The sequence below is a fragment of the Schistocerca americana genome, chromosome 2, assembly GCF_021461395.2.
Source record: "Schistocerca americana isolate TAMUIC-IGC-003095 chromosome 2, iqSchAmer2.1, whole genome shotgun sequence".
In the NCBI taxonomy this organism is placed as follows: domain Eukaryota; kingdom Metazoa; phylum Arthropoda; class Insecta; order Orthoptera; family Acrididae; genus Schistocerca; species Schistocerca americana.
In genome coordinates, this window is record NC_060120.1 from 1,085,856,976 (window position 1) to 1,085,880,308 (window position 23,333).

Sequence of the window (23,333 nt, forward strand, 5' to 3'; positions counted from 1 at the left end):
CTAACAAGGATATTATGGAGATTGGGAGGATGACAGAAAGCTATTCTAGGCATGGTGGGCAAAATCTCAGAATGAATCTCATTTCAGGTCACGATTTAAGGAAGTCGTGGCCTTGTTGATGTAGCTGATTGATACATTCAAGACCAGGATAATACTGTGTGACAAGTGATGTGCTCCGAAGTTGTTTTGTGGAGACATCAGCAGTACCAGGATTGGATGTGATGGCCAGGGGAAACTTGCTCTTGAACTTGGCTGTTGGAATAATTACATCCAGTGAAGGCCAAAGTGAGAGTGGTGGTGTATTGCCGTAAAAAGTCTGCACCCAAACAAACATGTTTGCCTTGAATGCCAAGGCTGTATGGGAGGCAACGTTTGACACGGAAAGGATGGCTACTGTCAAAATTTTATGTCCTGTTGTTTGTTAGTAGGTTTGATCTCGACGGAAGTGTGTAGCTGGCCTTTGGTGAGGATGAGATCGACATCAAGGAAAGTGGCATAGGATTCAGAGTAGGACCATGTGATATTAATTTTGGAGAAGGTATTTAGAGATTCCAGGAATTTTAACAGGTCCCCCTTAGTGTGAATCCATTCGGCCCAGATGTCATCAATGTCTAAAACAAACCAGAGGCCTTATGGATCCCAGGAAAGACCCCTCCAAGCAACCCATGAAAAGGTTGGCACAGAGAAAGAGATTTCTGTTTACCATGGCTGTACCCCTGATCTATTTGTATGTCTGTCCCTCAAATGTGCAGTAATTGTTGGTAAGTATAAAATTGATTAAGGTGAGCAAGAAGGATGTATAGGCTTGGAATCTGTGGGCTTTGACTGAAGAAATGTTCACGAGCTGACAGACCATGTACGTGAGGGATGCTGGTATAGTGAGAGATGGCATCAGTGTTGACAAGTAAGGTGTGTGGTGGGAGTGGGACGGGCACAGATTTCAGATGATCTAGGAAATGGTTGGAATTTTTAATATAGGAGGGAAGTCTTTAAAACTGTCTTTCCTTCTTCAGTCTCGACATTCCTGATCTTTTACTTCCTATCTTACTTTCCTCTTTTGGGTACCGATTCCATCATTTCCTCTTTCCACATTCAGATATTCTTTTTTTTTGTTACAGTTTCAATTTCTAATTTTTGGATTTATCTAGGATTATACATTCACTATAACAAAGGCCTCCTAACAAGTACATGTCATCACTGTCCTATAAAATTATTTTGTTTTGAACATTGTAGAGGAAGTGGTGAACACATGTATTTTTGTTTTATTGTGCACTGCAGTATGATTCCTTTTTTGGTAGTTAGCTATGTCACATTGATGAGTAGAAGGCAATAGACTGAAAACCTAACTTGGCTGCCCTTGTTGAACAAGGGGAGGGAGGAGGACTAATCGCTTCCTCACCACTGTGGCAGCACTGTCGTGTTTACACCAGAGAAACAGAGAGGGGGAAGCAGTCTGGCGTACACGCCAGTATTCTTACGAGTAGAGCACTGCCAGCCTGTTACGCGCCATGCGTTTACTCACAACTAATTTTGCAGAAGACAAGATCTAATTTGGAAATTTGAATCCAATGTTCGATTCTGCGGTTACATGTTAAGCCTGAAGCAATTTTGCTAAGCCCTTCAATGGCAGTTTCTGAGTGTTTTATTCTTCCAGCATTATGGAACACAATGGTTGAACATTACTACAGTCAAACATGTCCAACACCTACAATAGGTAGAAGTGTTCCGAATGGGTAAATACGCTGCGAGTAATTACAAGGGATAAAGACATTGCTAATAAGCCTGGCATAAGTTGGGTTTTGACGTATTTTGGAAATTTTTGCTATCCGTTTCTGAGTGATAGTCGGATGTTTTGGTTTTTGAGCCATGAAACACCTGTCTCCACCTGCATGAACACCAATTTTACTCTGGCCGGCACTTTTGTTTGACAATACTACATGCACACTATCACTTTACCAACATTTATTTACTGTATAATGCGTGTGAATCCATGTTTCATCTTAGTAAACTACTGGTCGCTTTGATTCTGATGAAAACCTGAGAAAGTATAGTCTTTTAGCAACAATACCCTTCTCATCTGCACAAAACAAAAAGTTAATTTTGACACCTTTTAAAAATGAAAATCCATAGACAGAACATTGCTTCTAAGGGTTTCCTTGCTAGCTTTGAAGCTCACTTCTGTTTTAGGTTAAGTAGTGTGTAAGCTTAGGGACTGATGACCTTAGCAATTAAGTTCCATAAGATTTCACATACATTTGAACATTTTTGTAAATTCACGAGGCTTATTAAAATTACCAAGATTTCTTCAATCAGGTTTGACTCCATTTTTGAGCTCATGCCCAGCGACTGTTTTGTACAAATCTGTAGTGAATGTCACCAATCAGTCGCAATTTTCCAGCTCTACATAGATTTCGGGCACAAATTCTCAATGCTTTGAGTTATGTTTGCACCTATACCGTTATGCTCAACATAACTGTCAACATGACGGTTTAGATGTAAGCACATATTAAAAGCCTTGAGACTGGCCTTGGTAGATCTGAAAAGTAAAAACAAAAATTGCGATTGATTACTGACATCACCTACAGATTTGTTTAAATAAAATTCCACAAACGTTTTGTAAAAAAAATGGGGGCGGGCGGCAATTTAGCAGCCGCCCTCGGCCCTGCTTACTACGTAATTTCAGCTTAAGAGAAGTAATTTAATCATGAAAATTGCTGGCAAAAATAATGCAGATGAGTACTTAGAAGATGTATATGTGATATACCTAGAAATTGGAGATAAGATAAAGTAGGCATTTTAAACAGGATGCTGTGCTCTAATACGTAGTATAGTAGGCACTAGGGTAGGTGTACAAAGGAAGGAGGATCTACATCTGTGTCGATGTACAGGGAGGATTTCCTACATATAGGGGCATAATCTCTGTACAGGAGTAGTACCGACAGGAGAAGGGAACATATGTGTTTGAGGAAAGAAGTATGAAAGATAAGTTCTATAGAAGCAGAATATTCAATATTTTGAGACTTACTCCAATGTTGTGCAGAAAGAAACTTGCCTGCTATGTAAAAGATTGAGAAATATAATGGAGTAGACAAATGTTAAAAGTACAACTAGTGTCTGAATTTATAAAATAAAAATAATAAACTCATCAGGTTTTCCCGGCGATCTAACGACTTCTTGGGTTGTTGGGTGTTCTGCCGGATAACAGCATCGTACTTGCACAATATTTCGGTAACATAGCTCATAACCGTCATCAGGTGCGACCTGAGACTGCTTCTCCAGTGGACCTAGTCCAATATTTATGTATATGGACTTCCCCTCCACCAAAAGTTGCAGGCGTTTCTTCTGCAGTCTGCGCCCACTCGCTGCAATCTTCTGCAACGTTGTGGTTCTGTTTTTGGTCCGCTGTGATTCTGGGTGCTCTCTCTGTGGTCCGCATCCACCAGACCCGCTCCTGGGTGTTCCACCTTCGGTCTGCTGCATTTGGAATTCTGTCTGAGGTACCAGGCATTCCCTCTGCAGTACGCTGCCACTCACTGCGATCTGCTGGAGTGTTGCCATTCTGTTTTCAGTCCGCAGCGGTTCTGGATGTTTGCTCTGCAATCTGCACCAGTCATACCCATTTCTGGACATTTCATTTTTGGTCTTCTGCATCTGGCACTCTGTCTGGTAATTGTTTTCCATATCCACGTCTTCCGTTCCTCTATTTGTGGAGTGCTGCAGCTGTCCCCATTGCTCCTTTAACAGTTCCAGAGCAGGATCCCGGCTCTACTTAGCGGGTACCCCACATTGCGGTTCATGAGATTGTCAGTCACTTTTATCTCAATCAGTTTCCTTATAACACTATGGTGTCTGTGCTAGAATCTTAATTTCCTCATAATTCATGGCATGCTCTAGTTCTAGACAGTGTTCAGCAATGGCTGACTTTGTCACCTGTCTTAATCGAGTGTGCCTCCGATGTTCTTTGCACCTGATATCCACTGTTCTTGTCATCTGACCAATGTAGCACATGCCACATTGACAAGGTATAATATAAATCCTTGGTTTTGGTAACCCCAAGTCATCTTTAACACTCCCCACCAGTCCAAAGATCTTGTTCACCATAGAACTGGAGAAGAACGGCCAGCTGCCATTTCTGGATGTACTAGTCAAAAGGAAAGCAGATGGATCAACTGGTGACAGCGTGTATCGAAAACCCACACTCACACTGATTTACATCTGCAGGGCAGCAGCTGTCACCAACTTGTGCAGAAGAATTGGGTACTTAAGTCATTGGTCCACAGAGCATGTGCCCTGTCAGACCAAGAGAGTCTACTGACAGAAACATGGTATCTTAAAACTGTGTTCTGCAAAAATGGATACACAACCAAACAAATTGAGAGGGCACTCCAACCAGCCACTACACCACAGATTCCAGAAGCAGAGCAAGATGAAGCAAAGAAGGTGGCATATCTGCCCTATGCTGGTTCTATTTCTGCCAGAATCAGTAGGATCCTATGTAAACACAATATCAAACAGGTTTTCTCTCCATCCAGCAAGATTGGGGGAGTCGTCGGGAGTGTTAAATATGACCTGGGGTGACCAAAACCGAGGACCATGTGAACGTGTATGTCCTACATTGGCCAGACAGCAAGAACAGTAGATATCAGGTGCAAAGAACATCAGAGGCACACCCGATTAAGGCAGGTGACACAAGTCAGTCATTGCCGAACACTGTCTAGAACTATATCATGCCACGAATTATGAGGAAACTAAGATTCTGGCACAGACACCACAGTGTTATAAGGGAATCGACTGACATAAGAGTCACTGACAGTCTCACGAACCGTGGAATGGGGTACCAGCTAGGTAGAGCCTGAGATCCTGCACTGTAATTGTTAAAGGAGCAACGGGGACAGCTGCAGCACTCGACGAATAGAAGAACGGAAGGCACGGATACGGAAAACAATTACCACACAGAGTGGCAGGTGCAGCGGTCTGAAGATAGAACGTCCAGGAGTGGGTCTAATGGGCATGGACTGCAGAGGGAACATTCAGAACCACAGCAAACTGGAAACAAAACAGCAGTGTTGCAGAAGATCACAAAGAGAGGGTGCAGACCACAGAGGGAATGCCTAGAACTGCTGGTGGAGGGGGAAGGTCACAGACATAAATACTGGACCAGGTCCAGTCTCAGGTCGCACCTGATGAAGGAGTTTACTTGTACTTTTAACATCTTGTCATCAAACACAGTTCAGTTTGGGCTACCATCACTTGAGAAATACTATTCACATACATGTTCACGTCTGGTGAAAGAGACTGAGAGTTGCACGCGCGCACGCGCACGTGCACACACACACACACACACACACACACACACACACACACACACACACACACACACACACACACACACACGTGCAGTATGTCCCTTTCTTTTGGTTGCACGTCATCCAACACTTGGGAAATGTGGGCCACTTGTGTCATACAGACGACAGTGTCATGACAGAGGAGGAGCACATGGCCACTGTTGTAATGCTGACTGCACGTTTGCAGCTCACGACACTGTCTGCCTCCCTGTGTGCTAACCGATGGCGGTGAATGGAAACAGTGGCAGCTACTTCACACTGTGCTTCTATCTGATTTCCTGTTGTGCAAGATACTTCAAAAGACTGAGAAATCTTCAGAGCATATGTGAGATAAGAATTTTCACACTGCGAAGCACATTCACAAGCTTCCTTATCAGCACCCGGGCGTACTACAGCAATTCGAGCCACTGAATCGGTATACGAGCCCCTGTGGGCCTCGGTAAGAAACTGGCAGCAACGGCTAAACCCACAAAGTTCTGTTGCCCGAGCTCTGTACAACTGTTGTGGCCGCTTCTGACAATACAGTAGAACTCGACACGAGCAGCAATAACACGAGCACCCTCACAATGATAATTATTGAGAATTTGACACATTTCATCAAAAGAGGGACTGTCAGGGTCCCGAAGAGGAGATAGCCGACATATAAGGTGTTAAACACGAGGAGAAATTCGTGACAAAAACGTAGCCTTACACAAACTGAGATTGGCGACCCTGAAAGCTTGGAAATGTTGCTGCAGGCATTTTTCGTACGTGTCTCATTCTTCGGCAGAATCGTCATACGGAGGAAATGTTAGGGGTTCTGTCAATGACAGTAGAACTTGATACACGGAGCCTGCTGTTGGTCAGTGAGAGCTTGGTTTGGTTTAACAATGGATTGAAGAACTCCTTCCACTGACAGACACGTTGGCTGTACATCGAAGCAAAGAAAGAAAACCTGTGGAGTAGAATCCCACCTTCATCACCGAGTAAACACTAACCTAGTTTTATTCTGCATCCACACCGACACATCCACAAAAACAGTGAACAACATATAGAACAGTATAAAGTCTCGTAACTACAGAACACATTAGTATACAGTCTCGCAGGTGAACGTGCGATAAGCGAATAAGCATAAGTGAGGCCGAGGACCTGGTGCACTGAACTTATATGGGGCTGTCATGCACAAAGCACAGTGTGTGTCTGGGTTGTGAGACTACATCTCTAGACTGGTTCTGTAAAGGCATTTGTATTGCACACTGATGATTACAAGCACTCACACTACAGGATTATGACAGTTACAAAACAAATTGCTTTTGTGAAACAACGTTTTGAAGCTTAGAAAGACATGAACTGAGCTACCAATAGTTAACAAAATGTCTCTCACTAACCTTTGCCACGATGTCATATACAGTACTTCGATCACTTTCATCATCGTCATCTACATTTTTCATATTGAAACGTAGAGCACCATACAAAACTGATGTAGCTTTGAGGAGCTCCCGTACAGCGTATCCATCAGCTTGGTAAAGATTTTTGGTGTTTAACTTTATATTGACTTTTGAAGCCTGTAAAACAAAACATCCAAAAGGGTTGAAAAAAGTTAATTACAAAAAAAGTTAAAGAATGAAACCAAATTCGTGTGTAACATCCCAGGGTCTATTGACTTTCACACCCTCGAGTCATTAAAACAGAAATAACAACACCAAGATATCATTGCCACAAAATCAGATAAAGGCAACGGTATTGTACTTTTGAACAAATGTGATTATGTTGATAAAGTTAATGATTTCCTGAATACCACAGGTTTCCAAGTCCCTCCTAAAGACCCTACTAAATTATTCAAAGAGGATGTTAAATATGCAATCAATTCATGCAAAAGCGTATTCTCTGAGTTTGAAGCAAAACTATTAACTAATATGAACCCAGTGCCTCCCTAGAATGTAAAGGCTTCCTAAACTGCATAACTAGATGTTCCTATTCATTCAGCTGTATCATCATTCACTGCTCCACCTTACAAACTAGCTAGTAAGCTAGTAAACTGGGTGTCCTAATTAAGGGCAAGACTACATTCAAACCAAAGCATGGTATTTCAAACTCTGTGGACCTAGTAAATAAGTTAAAAGGTATATCTGTCTCACACAGTGATAAATTAGTATCCTTTGATGTCTGCAGTTTGTTTTCCAACTTACCAGTGATAGAATGCATTGATAATGTGACAGAGCTGATGCACAAGTCTAATGTCAGTCCTGTGGAACTGAATGGCTTGAGACTGGCCACTCAGACATGCTTGGCACTAAACTATTTCCCGTTCCAAGGGACTCTTTATAAACAATTTGATGGCTTAGCTATGGGTTCTCCTCTTAGTCCACTGTTAGCTGAAATATTTATGGACCATTCTGAACAAAATTTTCTAAAAACAGAACCTTTGAGTGCCAATATCAAATACTGGGTTAGATATATAGATGAAGTCCTGGGTATGTGGACTGGTACTACAAGACAACTCAACGCATTTTTGAAAAACCTAAACAGTCAACATAAAAATATTCAGTTCATAATGGAGATTGGCAACAAATCCATAGGCCGTGCAGTTCTAAGCGCTGCAGTCTGGAACCGAGCTACTACTACAGTCGCAGGTTCGAATCCTGCCTCGGGCATGGATGTGTGTGATGTCCTTAGGTTAGTTAGGTTTAATTAGTTCTAAGTTTTAGGTGACTGATGATCTCAGAAGTTAAGTCGCATAGTGCTCAGAGCCATTTGAACCATTTTTTGAACAAATCCATAAACTTCTTATATCTCACCACTGACATCCCATTACTTCAAAATTTATAGACAAACTACAACTACAGACACAGTAATACCTTCTTGCTCACAACACCCTCATAGCTCACAAACATGCAGCTTTCCACTCAATAGTACACTGTCTCATATCCATCCCCATGTCCAGAAATGATTTGAAAGCAGAGTTAGATACAATTAAATTTATTGCCACAGCCAATGACTGTAGTCCGGTTCTTATTGACAACATCTTGCACAGGAAACAAAAACGGAAAATTATACTCCTCCTCTATGCCCCACCTGCTTCCCCATCCACTGTCTGCAAGAAATGGCGTACACTACCATTTCTAGGTGAGGTATCACAGATTGTTGCTAAAGCACTGAAAGCCTGCAAGTATAGGCTTTCTTCTATGTTAAGAACACAACAGCCCAGTGTGTTTTTAATAGCAAAGATAAGATTCAGTTATTAGCCAACAGTGGGGTATACAAAATCACCTGTTCTTATTATGACAAACTGTACATCAGTCACTCAGGCAGAGACATAGCAACTAGACTGGCTGAACATGAACGCAGCAAGAGATTGCAGAATTCCGACTCCGCATTTGCTGAGCATGTACCAAGTGAGCCAGTGCCCCACGTACTTCACTTAGCAAACAGAGGCCATACACTCAACCTGCTGGAAGCCCTTAAAATTAACAAGCATCTTGCTCACAGTCCAGATCTAATCCTAAATGCACAGACACAGCTCAACACTTCCCCTCTCCTACAGTTTATATAATCAACTCTGTTGTTCATTACTTCCCACACTGTCTGTTCCTACATATTCCCATTTTCCCGTATTCATTAAGTGCTTTTGTTTTATCAAAGTTGTCTATGTATTCCATATAGACTGTAGTTTCAATAGTTAAGGCTTTCTTTTAACTGGTACTTGTATTACTGTCCATGTTTAACACCTTTTGTAGTTGTCTCATCAAATATTGTTCATATTTTACTTTGTTCATTTATTTAATGCAAACTGTTACATAGCCACTGTTTTGAATGTAATGTTAATGTTAGAATGCAGTACCACCACACTCTCAAAGATTGCATTTACTGTATGTTCTTTCAAACGCCTCCATTTTCCTGCATTTATTTATTTCTGTTTATCTTGTTGATATTTCTTAAGTTCCTTATGTATTCTGTAGTTACATTGATAATTGTTTTTTCTTTTAATTGGTTTGTGTATCACTCTCCATGTTTTATACCTCCTGATGTAGCCTTGTCAAGTACTAATTTTATTTTATTTTATTAGTTTTGTTTATTGATAGAACCTGTTATGAAGGCATGCTGTTCCGATTTTGTGTTAAAGTTTTTCCTGTCTACTCCATTTTTATTTATTTACTGTTTGATTTTTTAGTTTTTCATTGCATTGCCACCACACTGTCAAAGATGTTACTTACTGTATGTTTCTGCTTCAGTCTAGGTTTGTTACTTCTCTTCCAATGTTGTTTGCAAACATTGTAACTTCTTTGGTAACAATACTAAGTAAATGTCTGAAGAAGGTCTTGTAAGCCAAAAACCGAGACACTATAAAAGTAATATTATAGAACAAAAGCAAACTGGTGCTTTTCAATTATTAAAAGTTAAGAAATTTTACTTTAAAACTCACCATAAACTGAGCAGCTAATCGTATCAGTTTAACCCTTTCTGTCTCAGTATTATACTCCAATGGTACATCTGCTTCTGGATCAAATCTTTTAACAAGCCATATTAAAATTTCAGCTACAAGTGGGAAATTGGGATTCCGAAAATTCTCTGTAGATATAAGCCTTGTGTATCCTAGGGCTCTCATCATTTCTGCAAAATCTAAAAACAAAAATGTAAAAGAAGCAATTTATTGAACTTATCTGGTTAAAGCAAAATAAAACAACATACATAGTAACAGAAAATCTGGGATAGAATGAAAACAACACGAATTACTAAAAATTCCTTCTTCAGGTTTAGCGCAAAATACACACATTCATATATGCACATGTCAGACACACATGACCCAGTCAGCTCCAGGTGGTGCCAAGGTCTGACTGCAGTGAATAGTGGTATCAGCTCAGTGGATAGTGGGAATATAGATGGGGCACAGATGGGAGAAGAAAGGATAGGTTGAGGGGGAGGGGTTGTAGAAAGCATTGAGAGGGACTGGACTGGATCAGGAAAGGGAATAAATGCAGGTGGAAGACAGGGATTATCAAAGGTGAAGAGAACTGGAACTATCAAAGGCCAAGGCCAGGGAGGCTATGAAAACAAAAGACGCGCTGCAGGAAGGGTTCTGGTGTGGCTCAGAAGAATCCAGATGGCGTGAGGTGAAGCACATTGTGTTGTGTAGCATGCTCACTCAGCAACTGGTTGGTCCAGCTGTCTCTTGGCCACAATTTGACAGTGGCCATTCCTGTGGACAGACAGCTTGTTAGTGCTGATGCCCACATAAAACAAAACACAGAAGTTACAGTAAGTTGGTAAATCACATGGCTGCTTTCACAGGTGGCCCTATCTTTGATTGGGTAAGAACTGGAATATGAGGTAGTGGGAAAACATATGGGATACATCCTGCATCTGAGTCTTTTACAGGGAAACGAGCCATGCGGCAAGGACTAGTGAGCAGGGGTGGAATAGGGATGGACAAGTACCTATATTGTGTAGGGCAGAATTCTATTGTGGGAGTGATGGAGGGAATTGTAGGGAGGATATTTCTCAGTTCAGTGCTCGATGAGAGGTAGCTGAAACCCTGGCAGAGAACACAATTCAGTTGCTCTGAAAGGAAGGACAGAAGATTACAGTTTAATGTCCTATCAACTGCACAGTCATTAGAAGCAGAACACAAGTTCAGAATACAAAAGGATGGGGAAGGAAATCGGCCATGCACTTTCTACAGCAATCAATTTAGGGAAACTGTGGAGAACCTAAGCAAGGATGACCAGATGGAGACTTGAACCACTGCCCTCCTAATTGCATTTAGTATGCCAACCACTGCACCACTTCAATCAGTCAGTTGCTACTGTCCTGTGTGGTACTGAGTCATGGGTGGGGCACTTCTTTGTGGTCTATTAGTGGTATGTGAGGAGTGGTATGAAACTAAGAAGAAAAGGCACAGGAGAATCTGTCTTTGGACAAAGTGAGCCTCTACAAGACCCTAGGCATATTTGGAAAGGGACTGCTCATCAATGCAGATGTGGCAACCACAAATGGCTAGTCTGAATGGAAGAGACTTCTCGGTATAAAATAGGTGACAGCTGTAAAAATGAAGGTATTGTTGCAGGTTAGGAGATTTGGTCGTGCCATCCCTGAGGTAAAGATCAACACTGAATAGGGTTGCTCATGGGTTGAGGAGGACCATGTGAAGTGAACTGGGGAGAAGGTCTTAGAGATTCTGGAGGAATGTGGGTAAAGTGTCCTCATCTCTGGACCAGATCATGAAAAATGTCGTCAATGAATCTGAAATGAGCTTAGGGATTTTGGGTGCCTCGGAGGGATTCTTCTCGATGTCTGATAAAAATGTTGACATACGATGGTGTCATTTGCTTGCCCCTGACCATACTGTGAATTGATTAGCAGGTGATGTTTCAAAGGAGAAGTAAATGTGAGTGAGGATATAGTCAAGTCACAGTGACCAGGGTGGAGTCAGCTGTGCATTTGGAAAGTTTATGTTCATCAGCAGCACGGCCATAGACACTGGAGTTGTTAGTGTAGAGGTAGGTGGCATTGGCAGTGACATGAAGGACACCAAGTGGTAAAGGTGCAGAAACTGTGGAGAGTTGGTTGAGAAAATAGTTAGTGTCTTTTATACAGGGAGGTAAGTTATTGGTAATAGGCTGAAGGTGCTTGTCCACAAGGGCCTAGATTCTCTCTGTGGGGGAGCAGTATCTGCCAACAATGTTGTGTCCTGTGTGGTTGGCTTTATGTATTTTAGGAAGCATTAGTAATCTCCACCCTATTTCTTCAAAGAACCCAACTCCCATGTATAGAACAGCTCCAAACATCTGATTACTTTGCTAAATGCAGCAACAGTATCCCACATTTAAAAGCTAGCTTCTTATAGCTCTCTTTGTTTATGATGTCATACCTCATGAACTATATAGAATGATACAATTTTGCAGGTGCAATTAGTGGTTATGCCTGATGCTGAAGTTAAACTACATGAACAATGATAATGTAGTAAGTGATAAAATTTTTTACTTTCATTATTTTGCGGGGGGCAGTCAACAAGAAAAAGTTTCAAAAATGTTTGGAATTAAGTTCAAAGTTTATTGGAAGTTGCAAAGTGCTCTCATTCTCAAACACTGGACGAATACCGTCTGGGTAATTTGCGCATATCGATCCGTGCTGCCTCAAGAGATATACACAGGGTCTAAGTTTAGTACTTACATTGTTAAATCCTTAACATAAGATTATAACTCTTAATGAGATGTTTGTTTCATCCATTTAGAATTATAAATGTGTTTCAGCATTTAGTAATATAAATGCAGGAGGTAGGTGTGAGAGGAGTGTTGAGGATGAGGATGGACAGACCTGCAGACTTGAGATGGGACTGGAGATCGTGCTGCAGTTCTGGAATGGATCCGCAGTGGTGTGATTGGTGGTAGCCACTTCTGACAGCTCATGTAGCCCCTCAGCCAGGTAATCCCAGTGGTTCACACCCACAGCAGTGGAATCTTTGTTGGCAGGTAGAATTATAAGGTTCAGAGCAGATTTTAGTTGGTGGACTGCAGTTCCTTTTGTGAATGTGAGACTGGTTTCCACATTGAGGAATTTGGGGCATGGTAGAGAAGCAGAGTCTGAGGTTACAAAATTCTGTAAAATGATCACAGGATGATTCAGGGAGAAATTGGAGTGGATGACAGTTATATGAAGTAAACTGAGTAAGGCACTGTTCAATACTGATTTTGAGTCGAGTCTGATTCTTTCGGAAGGTGTCGAGAAAGTGTTTGCACTGTACAGTCTCTTGAGAAAGTGAGAAGCTCACTAACAGTCCCGGTGAAGTCAAATTTGGAGTGGCACAAAAGATGATACTTAGCAAAGGATTGATATTTCTGTGGAACTGAGGTGTCCAGAGAACAAGTTCATAACTGTGTTGCAAGTCTGCATGAAAGAGCACTACTAAACTGCGATCAAGAGCCATCTGGACTATCCCATTGTTAAGTACAGCACACAACAACATGGTGTGCTACATTTCAATGACTGCTTCACAGCCCACACCATTTAGATTTTTCTCACTCGCACTGGCTTTCTTAAACTGTGCAGATGGGACCTCTCCCTGCAACATATCCTTCATTCCTCTGACCCCCACCCAACCCCCCCGCCCCAGCCACGATAGTCACTAGTCCCCCATTTCCATCTGTGTTATACCCTTTCCTGCATCACTCCAGCTTCACACAGGACTTCTATTCCACTTAGCACACATACTATTTCTCTCCTCTACTCTTCCTCCCCCTGCTCTCTCCCTCCCCTCCGCATCCCCCCTCCTCCAAGCATGGCCCTTACACACTCTCATAGGTAGTAATCCTTCCCCATGCCACCTCTGTAGCCTCAGTACCCATCAGAGCCAAGATCACTACTCATTGAGTGTTGTGACTCGCCGATCATTCAAAGTGCCGCCGCGCAATTACACGCATCCTCTACATGCGGCGCAGTCTGCCAGCCATGCAGCAGCCGCGCCACCTAAGCGGCCAGCGGCCACTAGATTTGGACTCAGTGCTCATTTGAATGTTATCGTGTTCACATGTCTTGCTTGGTCAACTTGCTCAGTGACTTGCATGTGTTGTGTCGTTTTGAAATATATGTGTTCAACTTGAAGTTATAACAACTGGGCCAAGTTGAACACATATACTTCAAAACGACACAACACATGCAAGTCACTGAGCAAGTTGACCAAGCAAGACATGTGAAAACAATAACATTCAAATGAGCAGTGAGTCCAAGTCTAGTGGCTGCTGGCTGGTTGGCCGCTTAGGTGGCACTGCTGCTGCATGGCTGGCAGACAGCGCCACATGTAGAGGACGCGCGTAACTGTGCGGCGGCACTTTGAATGATCGGCGAGTCACAACACTGAGGTCAAGCCTGAGTGCCCTGAGACAACAGTGTGCACATACGTGCCAACTGTCTGTATATAAATGGCAGTGAGTGTGCTTTTCTAAATCTGATGAAGGATTTTGTCCAATACTTCAGTCTACCTTTAAATATGCCTGCCTGCAGTTTGCTGGACACCTCTTCTAAACGGTGAGTACTAACCTATTCAAAATCGTATTATAAAGCAGTGTACAGTGGACATAATTATGACTGCAACAAAAATAAAACTGAGGTGGGAAGAGATGCAGTAGATGAAAAATAACTGCAGTATGATGCACTATGTAATGATGCCACACTAGAAAAATATTTTATGTTACAGACTGATTTCACTGTAGATACAAACAATTCCATTGTTAGCTGCCCACAGAGAAGATATGCTTTGATGTGCTCCACAATTTATGTTCCCTTTGTGATCTATACTGATGCTACAGTGTTCATCTTTGGCATGCTGCTGTAAAAGGTGTCACAAACCAGATAAACACAAAAGCCATGTTTTTTGCACGTGTATTTTCTAATATTTATATATACAATCCAACTTCCAGTATTTCTTTCGTGTCTGAGTTAAGTCATTTGTGTCATACTGATTCGAAAGCCTATGTCAAAATATGACATGTAAACTTTAAATGTCCTTTTCATGACCACTTTCTCAAAATTCTTGCAAAAGTCCTGATATATTGCATACTTTTGAACGTCAAGTGCTGCAGAAAATGTATTTTACACTATAGAGTCAGTTGCAATCTACGTTTGTACTATATATAGTTTTGGCAGTAATTTACTGACTCAAATATATTCACAACAAATTTCTGTGTACTATACGCATACAGAAATGAACGAACATCTGATATTTTCCAAAAGTTATGAATATTGTGCATAATATATTTCACAGTAAATCATCATTTGTTATTTATAACTAACATATCTTGTTACATTTAGTTTTCCCTTTCAACAGGAGTGTACACTGTCTGCATTTATCATAAAAAATTAATGCTATTTTTAACTTTGTTGGTGGCCATAATCTCTGAAAAGTTTCAGAAAAATAATAATTTATATCCCAGGTTTTTCTGCTGCCTGAACAAAAATCTCGTTTTGTGTATTGATTACTTCAGATATACAGAAATTAAAAGAAAATAAGCAGTGTATTTGTTTACAATTCTATAAAACACAACACCAGCTACAATTCAGCCCCACTGCAAGTGACGTTCTTGTCAATAGGATAAGTTTGTCAATGTTCATAAACAGCTGGAAATCACCCTGACTGCTGTCAAGCAATCAGAAGCTTCTACAAATCAGTCAGGAGGGTTTCCGAGAGTTGTGTACCAGAGATATCGAAGGTACCTCGAGTACTATCCTTTTCTGTGGATCCTGTCTCCCTTACAGGAAGTACGTACTCATCCATTTGAGTGTTAATAGCGGCCCACACAGGGGAGACAGGGACTAGAAAAAAACTTAGGATTACAAAGATCCCCTTAACTGACAAGTTCAATGTGATGAGATTACGGTTTGATGGTGCTAAATAGCGAGTTCAATGATGCCCTGAAACATGTTTGAGGTGCTGTCTTCCACTGAAACTGGGCCAGTGAAACTCACTTCACTTATTGGTAAACCTACTGAGTCCTGGGTCAACAGGGGGCAAATGCAAAGGGCAGAGGCAGCAGTTCTAACATATGGCTAATAATGGTATCCCTTAAGGAAATGGTGGCAAGAGATGGGACAGTGCACCATGGTGTGTATCTTTGGGGGCTTCATTCAACAAGCTGAACGGGCTGTTTTGGCAGCCATTGAGGGAAAATGGAGCAACTAACTGCAGATTGTGGCACACAATGGAACAAACAAGACTTAATGTTTGGGGTCTGACGTCATGTATGGATCACTTCAACGATTGGCAGAGAAGATTGAGACGACCAGTCTCGGTCGAGGAGTTTCAGTGAAGCTTACAATTTGCAACATTGTTCCCAAAACTGATTGTGATTTCCTTTACTTATTCTGTAGTGTTGAGAACTGTAGGGTTCTCCTGAGTGGATAAGGTGTGCACTGAAGGGATTTTAGGTTAGGCAACTCTTCATCCAGATAGCTGCAGGAGTCCTGAAAGTATCAATGTAAGATCCAGAGAAATGCCCCTTATAGGCAAGAGCATTAATATCCTAGTGATTAACTGCAAAAACCATTCACAACAAACAGCCAGAACATTAACTGTTCCTAAAAAGCAGTCTTAATCTCATTAAGATTCATCAAATTTCATATTACCGAGTTTCGGACAAATAAGAAAGACCTTCCAGCTTCAGAAGTAGACAGTAATGGCCAAACATGAGATGAAATATTTTGTGTATAGTCCCTGGAGAATAATTTATACTGGCATTAACATGTGGGTGCAATTCCATGTCAAGTCATCTGGCCATCACACCTACCATCTCACATTTAGATGAAACTTGCCTTGTTTGTTCTTCCTAACAGGGATGAGAAAACATGCCCAATTTTAAAATTTTATCTCTCTCTACTTCTATTTTATAGTGCTTCAAATTTGGAATTGTTGTTGTTTTTGACATTGTGAAATCTTATACACTCTACAGTAACAGAAATGTACAGAAAAGTGAAGTGTACTGACCTCTCAACACTTCTACAACAAACACACAAGCATGTAGTTTTTCCTCCATATTTAAGAACACAATGAATTCAACAGACATTGTCTTCTGTAACCGGCAAAACAAATAACCAAACTTGTAACTATTTCCTAACAGGGAAATAAGTTCATGACTTAACACAAGTACTTGTAATACCAGTCTCGGCTGAGGAGACAACAAAAGGAAATCTTTTACAGACAAGATTTCATTCTTTACTACTTTGACTATAATGTTTAACTCCTCGCTCTCCTTGAGCAGAGCACATTGGAACAGACTAACGCTTAAGTTATGGTCTGTACGAGTTCACAGTTTCTACAGTCTTGCCAAGTGAGTCTGACAATACCAACAGGTCCACGAGCAGGTTCCAAGTTTCCTTCGTGTCGAAGGTGGTGTGCACTCGGCAGCACGGGACTACTTCTCTTGGCTGGCTGCGTCGTGACTGCCATGATGACCATGCATGGTGGCTGCATGTGACATTGGTGAATGCAGCAAAAGGTTCATGGTATGAGCAACCTCTCTTGCTGATTTTCACAGCCTCTGCACAACCTACTGCAAATGCTGGAATCGGAACATCATGTAGTCGCAGGGGCTGAGCTGGTAACCAATCCGATGGCGGTGTGTTGCCACATGGCATCGGCGCTTTTGCAACATGCCAAAAGATAACTCACTGGTCTAAGTAAAACCATCAGGAAAGTAAAAAGTGTATACTTACCTATTTTATAGTGTAAAAAAAGCTTCATTATTACATTGAATACAAAATAAAGGGAAAGGAATAACACCTAATATTTTTTGGCAAAATAATCCGTAAGGATAGGCAATAACTTGGGAAAATAAAATAAATGACATTTCTGTTCCTTTGTTAGTTTTAGTTCTGTAGAAAATGATATGTTTTTAATTTTTTCACTGAGTATCTAAAATAAGTACAGTGGAATGTCAGGTCTTAAATGGCTACACAGGATAATTGAAATGGCCTGGGAGTCGGGACAGGTTCCATCAGACTGGACAAAAGCAGTAATCACACCAATCTTTAAACATGGAAACAGAAAGATTGTAGCAACTACAGAGGTATCTCTTTAATCAGCGTTGTGGGTAAAATCTTCTCAGGTATTGTTGAAAGGAAAGTGCGAGTATTAGTTGAGGAGCAATTGGATGAAAATCAGTGTGGGTTTAGGCCTCTTAGATGTTGTCAGGACCAGATCTTTAGCTTACGACAAATAATGGGGAAGTGTTATGAGTGGAACAGGGAATTGTATCTATGCGTTATAGATCTAGTAAAGGCATATGACCGGGTTCCTAGGAGGAAGTTATTGTCTGTTCTACGAGATTATGGAATAGGAGGCAAACTTTTGCAAGCAATTAAAGGTCTTTACATAGATAGTCAGGCAGCAGTTAGAGTTGACGGTAAACTGAGTTCATGGTTCAGAGTAGTTTCAGGGGTAAGACAAGGCTGCAAGCTGTCTCCACTGTTGTTCATATTATTTATGGATCATATGTTGAAAACAATAGACTGGCTGGGTGAGATTAAGATATGTGAACACAAAATAAGCAGTCTTGCATATGCGGATGACTTAGTTGTGATGGCAGATTCGATTGAAAGTTTGCAGAGTAATATTTCAGAGCTAGATCAGAAATGTAAGGACTATGGTATGAAGCATCTCCAAAACGAAAGTAATGTCAGTGGGAAAGAAATATAAACGGATTGAGTGCCAAATAGGAGGAACAAAGTTAGAACAGGTGGACGGTTTCAAGTACTTAGGATGCATATTCTCACAGGATGGCAACATAGTGAAAGAACTGGAAGCGAGGTGTAGCAAGGCTAATGCAGTGAGCGCTCAGCTACGATCTACTCTCTTCTGCAAGAAGGAAGTCAGTACCAAGACTAAGTTATCTGTGCACCGAACAATCTTCCGACCAACTTTGTTGTATGGGAGCGAAAGCTGGGTGGATTCAGGTTACCTTATCAACAAGGTTGAGGTTACGGATATGAAAGTAGTTAGGATGATTGCAGGTACTAGTAGATGGGAACAATGGCAGGAGGGTGTGCACAATGAGGAAATCAAAGAAAAACTGGGAATGAACTCGATAGATGTAGCAGTCAGGGCGAACAGGCTTAGATGGTGGGGTCATGTTACACGCATGGAAGAAGCAAGGTTACCCAAGAGACTCATGGGTTCAGCAGTAGAGGGTAGGAGGAGTCGGGGCAGACCAAGGAGGAGGTACCTGGATTCGGTTAAGAATGATTTTGAAGTAATAGGTTCAACATCAGAAGAGGCACCAATGTTAGCACTGAATAGGGGATCATGGAGGAATTTTATAAGGGGGGCTATGCTCCAGACTGAACGCTGAAAGGCATAATCAGTCTTAAATGATGATGATGATGATGAGTATCTAAAATAAGCCATTGAAATTTCAAGGGTCCTGGATAAAATACTTTTGACCACACCGCAATTTTCAGCGATTAAGCTAACATTCACAAGTCAATGCAACACTATTGACAGTAGACATAGTTTACAGCAGTATCTTTTTCATTTTTTATTAACAGAGCACATACACTCATCCAAAAATTGATTCGTTCTTACATTTATTCAACAAAAACCACCATATGAGAAACGGGAACAGGGCAAATATCCTCTCATTAGGGCCAATGGAATGATGGCGAAGGCCCTGAAGGATGTCTAAACTGTATGGCAACATCATTTTCTGTTTTATTTAGTTCAGTAATTATCCAAAGTACTACAAATTGTAATATTTGCAAGCTCCATTTTTTTGATGAGATACGGTCTAGTTGGCTGATAACATAAGGCACAACTTACACTTACAAAGAATAGTTGGTTGCTATTCCAGCTTTCAGCAAAATATTTGAAATACTTTTGACGTTGCGAAATGCTCAGCATGACAAGCACAGAATGTTTTTAGATAAAAATTGTTTCGTAGCAGAACCGGCCTATCAATAGGGAAGAAACTGAAACCTGAAATAATTGGTAAACTTTTACCAAAGTGATGAGTGATGAGTGATTTATCAGCTATAAAAGATGTGGGGGGGGGGGGGGGGGGGGGGAAAGCATTCTGAAAGAAAACAGTTGTTTCTAGACAATTACATGAAATGTATTCAAATTTTGAAAGTGAATATTCAGAACCTCAAGTATGTTTTTCTACACTGTGTTCACTTTGCCCCAAGTCGTGTGTTTTCGCAAATACTAATGGTACATCTACATCTACATGGATACTCTGTAAATCACATTTAAGTGCCTGGCAGAGGGTTCATCGAACCAGCTACACAATTCTCTATTATTCCAATCTCGTATAACGCGTGGAAAGAACAAAAACCTATATCTTTCCGTACGAGTTCTGACTTCCTTATTTTATCGTGGTGATCATTTCTCCCTATGTAGGCCAGTGTCAACAAAATATTTTCACATTCGGAGGAGAAAGTTGCTGATTAGAATTTCATGAGAAGGTTCTGTCACAATGAAAAATGCCCTTCTTTTAATGATGTCCGGCCCAAATTCTGTAACATTTCAGTGACACTCTCTCCCATGTTTCGCGATAATATACAATGTGCTGCCCTTCTCTGAACTTTTTCGATGTCCTATCTGGTAAGAATCCCACATCATGCAGCTGTATTTTAAAAGAGGACAGACAAGCATAGTGTAAGCAGTCTCCTTAGTAGATCTGTTACATTTTCCAAGTGTCCTGCCAATAAAATGCAGTCTTTGGTTAGCCTTCCCCACAACATTTTGTGTGTGTTCCTTCCAATTTAAGTTGTTCATAATTGTAATTCCTAGGTATTTAGTTGAATTTACAGCCTTTATATTTTACTGATTTACCATGTAACAGAAGTTTAATGAATTCCTTTTAGCACTCATGTGGATGATCTCTCACTTTTCATTACTTAGGGCCAACTGCCAATTTTCACACAATTCAGATATCTTTTCTGAATCGTTTTGCAATTTGTTTTGATTTTCTGAGGACTTTATTAGTCAATAAACGACAGCGTCATCTGCAAACAACCGAAGATGGCTGCTCAGATTGTCTCCCAAATCGTTTATATAAGTAAGGAACAGCAAAGGGCCTATAACACTACCCTGGGGAACACCAGAAATCACTTCTGTTTTACTCGGTGATTTTCCGTCAATTACTACATATTGTGACCTCTCTGACAGGAAATCACAAATCCAGTCACATAACTGAGATGATATTCCATAAGAACGTAATTTCACTACAAGCAACTTGTGTGGTACTGTGTCAAAAGCCTTTCGGAAATCCAGACTACCTCTCTTGAATATTGGTGTGACCTGTGCAACTTTCCAGGCTTTGGGTATCGATCTTTAGTCAAGCGAACGGTTGTACATGATTGTTAAGTAATGAGCTAATGCATCAGCATACTCTGAAAGGAACGTAATTGGTATACAGTCTGGACAGAAGACTCGCTTTTATTAAGTGATTAAGGTTGTATACATAGAAGAATCCTGGAGATACTAGTAGGTATCAGATAGATTATATAATGGTAAGACAGAGATTTAGGAATCAGGTTTTAAATTGTAAGACATTTCCAGGGGCAGATGTGGACTCTGATCACAATCTATTGGTTATGAACTGTAGATTAAAACTGAAGAAACTGCAAAAAGATGGGAATTTAAGGAGATGGGATCTGGATAAACTGAAAGAACCAGAGGTTGTAAAGAGTTTCAGGGAGAGCTAAGGGAGCAATTGACAGGAATGGGAGAAAGAAATACAGTAGAAGAAGAATGGGTAGCTCTGAGGGATGAAATAGTGAAGGCAGCAGAAGATCAAGTGGGTAAAAAGACGAGGGCTAGTAGAAATCCTTAGGTAACAGAAGAAATATTGAATTTAATTGATGAAAGGAGAAAGTATAAAAATGCAGTAAATGAAACAGGCAAAAAGGAATACAAACGTCTCAAAACTGAGATCAACAGGAAGTGAAAAATGGCTAAGGAGGGATGGCTAGAGAACAAATGTAAGGATGTAGGGGCTTATCTCACTAGGGGTAAGATAGATACTGCCTTCAGGAAAATTAAAGAGACCTTTGGAGAAAACAGAGCCACTTGTATGAACATCAAGAGCTCAGATGGAAACCCAGTTCAAAGCAAAGAAAGGAAAGCAGGAAGGTGGAAGGAGTATATAGAGGGTCTATATAAGGGTGATGTACTTGAGGACAATATTATAGAAATGGAAGAGGATGTAGATGAAGATGTATTGGGAGATATAATACTGCGTGAAGAGTTTGACAGAGCTCTGAAAGACCTAAGTTGAAACAAGGCACCGGGAGTAGACAACATACCATTACAATTACTGACGGCCTTGGGAGAGCCAGTCCTGACAAAACTCTACCATCTGGTGAGCAAGATGTATGAGACAGGCGAAATACCCTCAGACTTCAAGAAGAATATAATAATTCCAATCCCAAAGAAAGCAGGCATTGACAGATGTGAAAATTACCAAACTATCAGTTTAATAAGTCACGGCTGCAAATTGCTATCTCGAATTCTTTACAGATGAATGGAAAAACTGGTAGAAGCCGACCTCGGGGAAGATCAGTTTGGATTCCGTAGAAATATGGGAACACGGGAGGCAATACTGACTCTACGACTTACCTTAGAAGCTAGATTAAGAAAAGGCAAATCTACGTTTCTAGCATTTGTAGACTTAGAGAAAGCTTTTGACAATGTTGACTGGAATACTCTCTTTCAAATTCTGAAGGTGGCAGGGGTAAAATACAGGGAGCAAAAGGCTATTTATAATTTGTACAGAAACCAGATGGCAGTTACAAGAGTCAAGGGACATGAAAGGGAAGCAGTGGTTGGGAAGGGAGTGAGACAGGGTTTTAGCCTCTCCCCGATGTTATTCAATCTGTATATTGAGCAAGCAGTAAAGGAAACAAAAGAAAAATTCGGAGTAGGTATTAAAATCCATGGAGAAGAAATAAAAACTTTGAGGTTCACCAATGACTTTGTAATTCTGTCAGAGACAGCAAAGGACTTGGAAGAGCAGTTGAACGGAATGGACAGTGTCTTGAAAGGAGGATATAAGATGAACATCAACAAATGCAGAACGAGGATAATGGAATGTAGTTGGATTAAGTTGGGTGATGCTGAGGGAATTAGATCAGTAAATGAGACACTTAAAGTAGTAAAGGAGTTTAGGTATTTGGGGAGCAAAATAACTGATGATGGTCGAAGTAGAGAGGATATAAAATGTAGACTAGAAATGGCAAGGAAAGTGTTTCTGAAGAAGAGAAATTTGTTAACATCGAGTACAGATTTAAGTGCCAGGAAGTTGCTTCTGAAAGTATTTGTATGGAGTGTAGCCATGTATGGAAGTGAAACATGGATGATAAATAGTTTGGACAAGAAGAGAATAGAAGCTTTCGAAATGTGGTGCTACAGAAGAATGCTGAAGGTTAGATGGGTAGATCACATAACTAATGAGGAGGTATTGAATAGAATTAGGGAGAAGAGGGGTTTGTGGCACAGCTTGACAAGAAGAAGGGACCGGTTGG

At 40.9% G+C, this 23,333-nt stretch overlaps 1 protein-coding gene across 1 annotated transcript in view; it reads right to left on the reverse strand.

Moving 5' to 3' along the window:
- Positions 1-23,333, reverse strand: part of LOC124595309 (clusterin-associated protein 1) — a 148,333-nt gene that overhangs the window by 95,197 nt on the left and 29,803 nt on the right. Inside the window, exons 2-3 of the mRNA XM_047133998.1 lie at positions 9,748-9,944; positions 6,713-6,889 (exon numbers count right to left, since the gene is read on the reverse strand). Of these exons, the coding sequence (XP_046989954.1) occupies positions 6,713-6,889; positions 9,748-9,944 (374 nt within the window). The remainder of the gene's footprint in view (positions 1-6,712; positions 6,890-9,747; positions 9,945-23,333) is intronic.